The sequence below is a fragment of the Coregonus lavaretus genome (assembly GCF_964263955.1).
Source record: "Coregonus lavaretus genome assembly, chromosome: 11".
NCBI lineage: Eukaryota > Metazoa > Chordata > Actinopteri > Salmoniformes > Salmonidae > Coregonus > Coregonus lavaretus.
In genome coordinates, this window is record NC_139998.1 from 19076372 (window position 1) to 19087025 (window position 10654).

Below are 10654 nucleotides of genomic sequence, written 5' to 3' on the forward strand. Positions count from 1 at the left end.
GGGATTCCAGTGGGGTACGCCCACCCAGGTAGTGGCAGTGCTGGCAACACTGGCTGCAGTAACCCATGGGGAGGGGGTCACACTCGGACAATCAGAGAGGGGGTTTATCATTGTGGCCCAGGTGGCACAAAATAATCAAAGGTCTGACCGCATGGAGATGCTTGGGAAAATGGTTACAACAGGGGATCAGAGTGTTTGTGTCTCAGGTGAAGAGGGTGGATCTGATCTCCATCACCTAGGACTTGACATAGATTAAGTAGATTCATCAAATCTCACATTGTTATCAATTTCTGCTCAATTTGCATGCTTTCTCAATCAGCTTTAACTGTATGTGCACTCGTAGATCAAGTTATTTCTCGAGTTGGGCTCTGGGATATAACAGCCGTTGAGTATCGGATTTTATGGTGGATTGTGGAGGAGGGGGGTTGAGTGTGTTGGAGTATGTGAGTATGTGCGTGTGTACTGGTCTGGCATCTGTTGTGGGGGGGGGGGGGGGGGATGTTGGGGGGGGGGGGGTATGGGATGGACCGCAGGAATTATTTGCTAGGATAATAATTGCTTGTCAATGAATTAAATGTAATACAATGGCAATCCTGGTTATATGTTAGAATCCTATGCGTGAACTGCCGACATTATTACGCATATTAATTGATAATGATGGAAAATAGGATATGCATAATAAAAATAAAAAAAATAGTTATATAGATATATATATATAGAGGTGAAAGCATTGGAAATGCTTTTGGCGGTTAACCTGCTTCTGTTTTGTGGGTGGCACTGTGTGCTGTTTTCGATGGATGGGTCCTGGCCTCTCGGGGCCTTAGGGATACGGAGGGACGTGGGGGGGATGCTGATCACTGGGATGACGGCTCAACTTGGGATGGGGAGGGGCTTTAGCGGGGGAATTAGTGGAGAACAATTGAAGGGTTACTCCTTAGCAATGCAAATATCACGGTACAGCTATATGGACACTCAATCATTACGCTATTTTTTATTGGTAAATTTACAAACATATATAATGATAAATAGACTTGAAACTTGTATCTCATTATGGTGTATGGTGAAATAAGTATAGCCAGTTATAATTGTAATGGCTTAGCTGATAATAACAAAAGAAGAACAATATTTACATGGCTCAAAGAGAAGGAATATGATATATATTGTATACAGGAAACTCATTCAACAATTCGAGATGAAGTAGCGTGGAAAAAAGAATGGGGGGGGGAAATATACTTCTCCCATGGGCAAAGAAATTCAAAAGGGGTGATGATATTAATTAATAGTAATTTCGATCCGAATGTGCAAATTGTCCAAATAGATACGCAAGGTAGATGGATTATTTTAAATATGGTATTGGACCATAAACAGATATGGCTCATTAACCTTTACGGACCAAATAATGATGATCCACAATTCTTTGACAATATATATAATAAATTATCAAGCCTGCAAGCAACTCAAGACAATATTATTATGGTGGGGGATTATAATACTGTTTTAAATAGCTCAATGGACCGAAAAGGAAATCACACCACAAACAATCACCCACATGCCCTTAAGGAAATTGTGAATGTCATGGATACATTAGAACTAGTAGATATATGGAGGCTTAAATATGCTGATCTAGTGAGATATACATGGCGGAGACTGAATCAAGCTAGTCGTCTTGACTTCTTTCTTATCTCATTCTCGTTGGCACCAAAAGTAAAAAAAGTGTTGATAGGGGACAGAATGCGGTCGGACCATCATATAATAGGCATATACATTACTCTGACTGAATTTCCACGTGGGCGAGGATATTGGAAATTTAATCAAAGCCTATTAGATGATAATTTATTTATAATTAGAACAAAGGAATTTATAACTGACTTTTTCCAACATAACATAGGTACAGCGAATCCCCTTATTGTATGGGACACCTTTAAATGTGCCTTTAGAGGCCATGCAATTCAGTACTCATCTCGAAAACAAAAGCAATTTAGGTCAAAAGAGTTTATACTAAGAAAGGAAATAGAAAGTCTAACAGAACAGATAGATGGCAATAAAAACTGTAACATAGAGGCTCAGAATAAATTAGAGGAAAAACAAAAAGAAATGGAAAAACTTATTCAAGAAAGATCAAGTGTAATATATTATAAAAATAAAGCAAACTGGATGGAATATGGGGAAAAATGCACCAAATTCTTTTTTAATCTTCAACATAGGAATGCTACCAAAAAGAACTTAATGAAACTGGTTACAATTGACGGAGTCACCCATAATTCACCTAATGATATTTTGAAGGAAGAAACAAAGTATTTTAAGCATATGTTTTCTTTTCAGTCGCCTCCATCTCCTCTAACTGAAGCTAATTGTAGAGATTTTTTTCCTATTGATAATGTCAAATTAACAGCCACACAGAAAGACTCATGTGAAGGTGAAATTACAGAGGAGGAACTTCTGGATGCAATTAAAGACTTTAAGTCCGGGAAAACTCCAGGGTTGGATGGCATACCAATCGAGGTATACCAAACCTTTTTTGATATACTAAGAGGACCGTTATTAGCATGTTTTAACCACTCCTATGTAAATGGTAGATTATCTGACACTCAAGAAGAAGGTCTGATCTCATTATTACTGAAACAGGATACAAGTGGAAAATATAAAGATCCAGTCCATTTACAAAATTGGAGGCCCCTTACACTTCAGTGTTGTGATGCAAAAATCCTAGCAAAATGTATAGCGCATAGAATTAAAAAGGTATTGTCGGATATTATTCATTCTAATCAGACAGGTTTTTTACATGGAAGATACATTGGAGATAATATAAGGCAAGTATTGGAAACAATAGAACACTATGGAAAATATGGGAAACCAGGCCTGCTATTCATAGCAGACTTCGAAAAGGCATTTGATAAAGTTCGACTGGAATTTATATATAAATGCCTGGAGCATTTCAATTTTGGAGAATCTCTTATAAAATGGGTCAAAATCATGTATAGTAACCCTAGGTGTAAAATAGTAAATAATGGCTATTTCTCAGAAAGTTTCAAACTGTCAAGAGGAGTGAAACAAGGTTGTCCACTATCGGCATATCTATTTATTGTGGCCATCGAGATGTTAGCTATTAAAATCAGATCCAATAATAATATCAGAGGATTAGAAATACAGGGCTTAAAAACAAAGGTGTCATTGTACGCAGATGATTCATGTTTTCTTTTAGATCCACAACTAGAATCCCTCCACAGCCTCATAGAGGATCTAGATACATTTTCTAACCTCTCTGGATTAAAACCAAATTATGACAAATGTACTATATTACGTATTGGATCACTAAAAAATAACATTTTTACATTACCATGTAGTTTACCAATAAAATGGTCTGATGGTGATGTGGATATACTCGGAATACATATCCCAAAGGAAATAAAAGATCTCACTTCAATACATTTTAATAGAAAGTTAGCAAAAATAGATAAGATCTTACTACCATGGAAAGGAAAATACCTGTCAATTTGTGGAAAAATCACCCTGATTAACTCTTTAGTATTATCCCAGTGTACCTATTTGCTTATGGTCTTGCCTACGCCTAGCAAACAGTTTTTTATATTATATGAGAAAAAAATATTCAATTTTATTTGGAACGGCAAGCCAGACAAAATTAAAAGAGCATATTTATATAATGAATATGAATTCGGAGGACAGAAATTATTAAATATTAAAGCATTAGACCTATCACTAAAATCTTCAGTCATCCAAAAGTTATACTTAAATCCGAACTGGTTCTCAAGCAAATTAGTAAGATTGTCTCACCCACTGTTCAAGAAAGGCCTTTTTCCCTTTATTCAGATTACAACCTCTCACTTTCAGTTATTTGAAAAGGAAATAATCTCCCAAATGTCACTATTTCTAAAACAAGCCATAGAAAGTTGGTTGCAATTTCAATTTAATCCTCCAGAAACGACAGAACAAATAATGCAACAAATATTGTGGTTAAATTCAAATATACTAATTGACAAAAAACCTTTATTTTTTGACAGAATGTTTAAAAAAGGTATAATCTTCGTAAATGATATCATCGGTAGGACTGGTGGAGTTATGTCGCACATGCAGCTAACAAAAACATATGGAAATGTCTGCTCTACCCAAAATTACAACCAAATAATTGCAGCCTTACCGCAAAAGTGGAAGAGGAAAGTTGAAGGGGGAGAAAGTAAGGAACTTGTCTGTCGGCCTTGCATTAAAGAACATAATTGGTTGAGGAAAACTGTGATAAATAAAAAAGTATATCAGTTTCACTTAAGGACCAAAGGATTGACAGCAGTCCCATATAGATTGCAAAATAGTTGGGAAGAGATCTTTGACGTACCGATCCCATGGCATAGTGTTTATGAACTGACACGCAAAACGACACCGGATTCAAAAATTAGAATCTTTCAATTTAAATTATTATATAAAATTCTTGCTACCAATAGAATGTTATTTATATGGGGGATACAATCTTCCCAGCTCTGCAGATTTTGCTGTGAAGAGATAGAATCATTAGATCATTTGTTTTGGTTCTGTCCATTTGTAGCTTGTTTTTGGACACAGGTCCAGGAATGGCTAAAGGATTGCAATATTTACCTGGAACTAACCTTGCAGATAGCATTACTGGGTGATCTGAAAAGTCATAGTCAATCAATCAATAATATAATAATACTTTTAGCAAAAATGTTTATTTTTAATTCACAATCTGTAGAAGCAATGAGAATAGAAAGGTTCAGAACTTTTGTAAAACATCACAGTACGGTTGAAATATATATGGCAAATAGAAATCCTATATGGATGGTGTTAAGAGATAGATGGGAGGTATTGAATAGAGTTGAAGGATGGGACTAATAACAAATAACAACAAATAATAACAAAGATAGCTAATAATGTAAGCATACTGTGTCCATAATAAGTATATAGGTTGTATGTTGGGAGCTTTTGGGAAAGAGCACAGTTAGAAGATATGGCATTTAGAAGCAAACCGGATGGACATCATGAAAATGATCGGAGAGGTTGAGAGTAGAAGAAGTTCAGGAGCAAAAAAATAAATAAATATATATATTTTTATATATATATAGATATATAGAATTATTGTAAAATTAACTCTGTCCATAAGGTGTAGATAGTAAGTATAGACCGGAAGTAGAGGCCTGGGCGTTGTTGTTCACTAATTTACTCCAAGTAGGGAAAGGATGGTGGGGTTGAAAAGTAATAAAGGGGAATATATATATAAAAAATAAAAATAAACATGGGGGATTGGAAGTGATGCAGACAATTACATTGATAGAAGATACAATCTATCTGCAATATTAAGCTGATCCATCCCCCCAAGAAAAATAAAAAATAAAAAAAAAGAGACAACATTTAATTATGTGTTTCGTTTCCTTAGGGAGACAAGATTATTGGGTAGGATTTAGACCTTCACTGTCTCTGGTCCACACTCCAGTCCAGTTGGTGGTGGTAATGCACCTTAAAGTTGGTTGCCAACTGCCATATAAAATCCACAGAAGAAGAAGAAGAACAACAACAACAACAACAACAAGAGACGACTCGTTTTCATGCACATTTTTTCATTGAGAAATACTGCACCAAACTTCTTAGTTAGATGTAAAATTAACGATTAAAGATTAAAGATTTCTTGAGTTACCTTATATTAATTCGAACTATTTTGAGGAAGTGTATACTGGCTACGGCGTCTCAAAATGGACAAACAGTACTATTGTTGCTTTTTTTCTCGTTTTCCAAGCAAAGATCTTGTTCGGTTCACCTAGCTGAACTGAAGCATGCTGACACCTTTACAGGAGCAATTAGGGTTAAGTGCCTTGCTCAAAGGCACATTGACAGATTTTTCACCTAGTTGGCTTGGGGATTCGAACCGCTAAGCTACTTGCCGCCCCACCCCTCTCCTCCCCTCTCCTCTACTCCACACCAGCGGAAGCAGCAGACAGTGAAAGGTGGTCTAGCCTACTCTCTGCTCTGCTGTGCCTCCCCTTCCCACCACTCAATAGTCTCTTCACCTCTCTGAGCCAGTGGCCATAGACCCCATAGACCAGGGCAGGGGGTATTTATTAAAATATTGTTATTCAATGGTCTCTTTTCTGCACGAACAAGAGGTCGCTGAGAAACCCTGACCCGTGATGACAGCCTTTTTCCGTGCCACCATTCCTCATAATAGAACCGACTGTTGCATGTGTGTTTATATTTAGTGGGATAAAGAGCAAAGACTTTTACTTCCACTTTTTTCCGCCCTGGTCTCAACTTAAATCGGGCACAATGTGTGCGCTTTGTCTGAGAGGATCTCAAGAGGAAAGGAAGGAGAAGACACCAATGGGACACTTTGTTGGATTTCCTGACCAGTCCCAAATATTTTGTAAGAGGAGCTGATTCTGTCCGCGCTGTTAGTCGTCAGTCACCCTGGGCAACGAAAATACTACCGGCTGACCACTTATCCTAGTCCAACGGTCAGCTCAGTTCCAGGAAGTGTCTTATTTATGTCCACCATGTACAACAGTTTGGTGTGCATAGGGGTTCTAAAGTTGATGTTCATTATGAATTATAAACCTCATAGTGTTACAGAGAAATCAAGGATTTGTGTTATGTTACACATAATTTATTATATCAGGGCCAGTAGTTTTGCCCAGTAATGTTATGTGACCAGGAAAAACTCTGGAGTTCAGCTATAGCCTAATTAGGGGCTGGGGGTTTCTCCTAGTGTTCAGGGAAAAACCCAGCCCTAGATATGATAAATACAGTACATGTTACATACAGTATAATACCATCACCTTAACACCCAAGATTCTCTTCTGTTTGCCAGTACCCACTCAACAGCCAGATGTCACGGATGGAGCCCTGCTTGATGGGAGGTACTCCTCGGCTGCACCCTACGCCCGTGGCCCCCCGGTGGGCTGATGTCTCCCCGGCCAACAGCTGTTACACCAGTCCCCCTATACACTCCTCCCGCTACGCTGCCTCTGGAGACATGTACTCCCCCCTGGCCCCTCGCAGGAACTCTGAGTACGAACACTCACAACACTTTCCCGGCTTCGCCTACATCAATGGAGAGGCCACCACAGGCTGGGCCAAGTAGGCTTCCTATTCAGCCCTCAGAGAGAGGATCTCCCCTGGGCACAGTCATGCCCATGCAGCCTGCCTGCCAAGCCTATGGATGCAAATGTCCCACTGCCTTTCCCCAACACGACCCATAGGCACCTAATCAGGAGTATCAGTGTAATGGTAGGGGAGAGACGCTGGAGAGTAGCAACACTGGGTTACCTGAGCCACAGGCCACAGCACAGACAACCAAGCTAAGATTCAGGACTTCTTCTCACATTACACAATCAGAATATTGTGGCGTAGGCCTAGTCTGTTCAGGGCAGCAAACGTCTCAACGGTGGGGCTGTTTGTTGTTTGCAGAAAATGGCCATGCAAACGGAGGCAGTCGGAATAATCTCACATATGGAAGTATGCAGTGTGGACTGCCCAGCTGTGCCTTTGCAATCGATGAACACCCATCCCTGCAGTCGACCTACAGATGTAGGATCTTAATTTTATCACCCTGTTGTTTCAGGAAATATCCTGCACAGCAGGAAATGCAAATGTGTAGTGTATTCGAGGTTTAAAAAGGCTTCTAGAATTTGTAATTTATCAAACCCTACAAAAATGCTGCAGGATTCACCTGCTGTAAGATCCCACATCTGTACCAAATAAAAAAACACTCATCACCCCTCCCTCCCTGTACTCAGCCACTAATGTGTACGCAACCGATGGAACTCTGTTTACGTTGTCCACTGTGGGTGACATCAGTACAGTCTCTTAACAACATACACTATTTTCTCTTGGTCAGCACCACCTCATTGCCTGTCTGGGCTCAGAGCAGGCCTCTCAGGCGCTGTCCAGAAGACAAGCTCCAGCCTGCTGCAGAACCAGGGTCGTATTCATTAGGGCACAACAGAGCAATACATTTTGCAACGGAAAATGAACATTGTGTTTCTTATTGGGTTCAGGTTGTCGTTCCCTATTTCAGTCTGTTTTATTCAGTTTGCTGGCTAATGAATACAACCCAGGATGGATTGCCTTATTGTTTCACAGCTGGAGCCAAGTCACGTCAATCGGCATACAGCCAAAAAACAATGAGAGATGTTTATGGCTGAGACAAAGCTAAACATGTGGAGAGCATGGAGAGTTATCAGCTTGTCAGTTTCACATGAATAGTTTTGAGTGCTGTGCCTCAGCCAGATTATTTGTGTGCTTTGTCACAAGCTCTGTTGCTGTATTTGTGGGAGGAGGAGGACATACTATAGATGTATTTTCTGTAACTTTGTAACATGGTGTTATTTTTGGTTTGGTTTTCTGTGTTACAGTTGGTATTTTGTTTTCATTTTTGTATGGATAGTGAAGGAAACATTAACCTAGGTTTGTGTGTTTTATAATGCACTCAAAGCTACTGTGGACCTATTACCCTATGGGTAGGAATAAAAAGGAACAAATATCAAAGTGTAACATATATGAACTCTAGTCACTTTTTTCTGTAAATAAAAGCACTCAGCAACTTCTGTGGTGACAACTGTTACAGTTTAAACTGATATGTATGTGGAATTATTTCCTGCCACATAAATAATTTTAAAAACCCCAATCAAAATGTGGACAGTGTTCTCATTTCTTCCTTCTTCTCTTCTCTCAAACCCATACCATTGGTTATAAACATGTCACTGTTCTGCAGTCCGTTTGTGTATAGCCTACAAACCTTGTTCAACCTCATAGTTTTGGCAAGGCTAGTATCTTTCCAGTGGAATTGTCCAAACTAACTTGTCTGACTGATAAAATGTCACTATTATTTATTGATATTGATGATACACTGATTGTGCTTTGGAAATGTTGATCAATAACTTTTAAGAGGAGTGTTCTGTATTAAAATGCAATGACATCACACATCTTAATTGACTTGCCGTTTGGCTTGTGTGAAAGTATCACCACATAGTACCTCTTGGTTCAATATTTGGAGTAGCATGTCATTGCACAACTCCCCCTCCCTTAAAGCGGCAATCATTTACATTACATTTTAGTCATTTAGCAGACGCTCTTATCCAGAGCGATTTACAGTTAGTGAGTCGTACTGGTCCCCCGTGGGAATCAAACCCACAACCCTGGCATTGCAAGCGCCACACAGGACTACAATCAGCAGATGAAACAATAACAAAGCGTTCTCCACGCCCATGTTTCGGTAAAAAGCTGAGAGATGGGGCAGGAGAAATGTAACCACTCTCAAATTCATAGACAAAGCTATGGATGTAAACCATCCATGATATTAAAATGATAGTTTTAACCATGTTTTGAGGCTATTTAGTGTTTGTTTGTATTTACTTTAACATTGGAGTAAAACAAGCTTATATTTTGTGTTGTAATGGGGTATGGCAGTTAAACTGAGATAATGACGCGTTTATAAGTTATATTCTAAAGAATCAATGGGTACATATCATTAATTTATAAATCTAAAATTGGATGTAACAACTGCAGATTGCCCCTTTAAACCTCTATTTTGAGTTTGATGTCAACAAAGGAGCCCAAATCTTTTCAAATCCTCAGAGCTGATTTTTACTCCAATCACTTGCCAGCAGTGGGAAGACTGGGAACCCAGTGGGGTCTGGGCGAGAAGTGAGAGGGACACTGCGGAAATAATTAAATGTCTATAGAGAGCAGATCCTGCTGGGGTCATCGCACCTCAGTCCCTTAACCTTTGACCTCTAACCCTTTCAAGGTTTCTTTTATTTATTTGAACGCAGATCCCCTGTGCTGTGAGCCCATTTTCCTGCACACCATAAAAGTTCACAACCAAGGCTCTGCATGCTGTAGGTCCGTTCGGTACAATGGATACAAATGCAATGAACATGGGAAAAGCACACAGTCCTGAAAGACTATAAGCCTGATCAGAAACACTTGATACCAGCTTAGACCAATCTAGGCAATTGGAGAAGTGTCAGAATAAAAAGGAGGATAGAACTATAATATCATACCCCCTTGGCCTATGCTCACCATGTCTAATATCCCTTCCCCTTTGTCCCCTGTCAGGTTCAGTTAATTATGAACATTGTAATTTCAAATTCAAGATTTAATGTAGGCCTTAGAGCTGTAAGAATTTCTATTTCCAGTTCCAGAATGGGGATTCAATTCAGTTTCCAGTGCTTTGAATGATTCATGACTGACTATACATCTTGCCAATAGACCGCAAGGAAAGAATTAAGGCATCAGTTAACTTGAGCCAGAGGTGGCACCACAGGTCCCAGAGTGGTGTGGCGAAAACAACATTCTGGGGCCTGTAGTTTTTCCTGATCTGGTAACCTAACCAGGTAAAACTCTGGACCTTATACGGTATGACGATTCATCTGTTTTAAAAAGGCTTATTATGGGCTATGATGGGACCAGAGTTTTTCTAAACAGGTCACATGGTTTTAAAAACTCCTAGAAAAACTCCTGGCCTTGGGGAGGATCAAAACACTGTCAAACTGCACCAACCTTGTACTTGTTCATATGAATTATATGTTAAAGGAATAGGGGGGTTTCCTATACACAGACACAGAGAAAGCAACATGATTGGACAATAAAACACAGGGCTGAGCTTGCTTTATGCAGGTTTTCATTGTGTAGT

The 10654-nt window shown here is 39.2% G+C and overlaps 1 protein-coding gene across 2 annotated transcripts in view; it reads left to right on the forward strand.

Annotated features, from left to right (window-relative positions):
• Positions 1–7099, forward strand: part of LOC311136902 (transcription factor RFX4) — a gene marked incomplete at both ends in the record, with an annotated part of 29679 nt that extends 22580 nt beyond the window's left edge. For both annotated transcript variants that reach the window (XM_084171216.1, XM_084171217.1), the window contains one exon: positions 6827–7099. In XM_084171216.1, the coding sequence (XP_084027342.1) occupies positions 6827–7099 (273 nt within the window). The remainder of the gene's footprint in view (positions 1–6826) is intronic.
• Positions 7100–10654: the final 3555 nt, after the last annotated feature.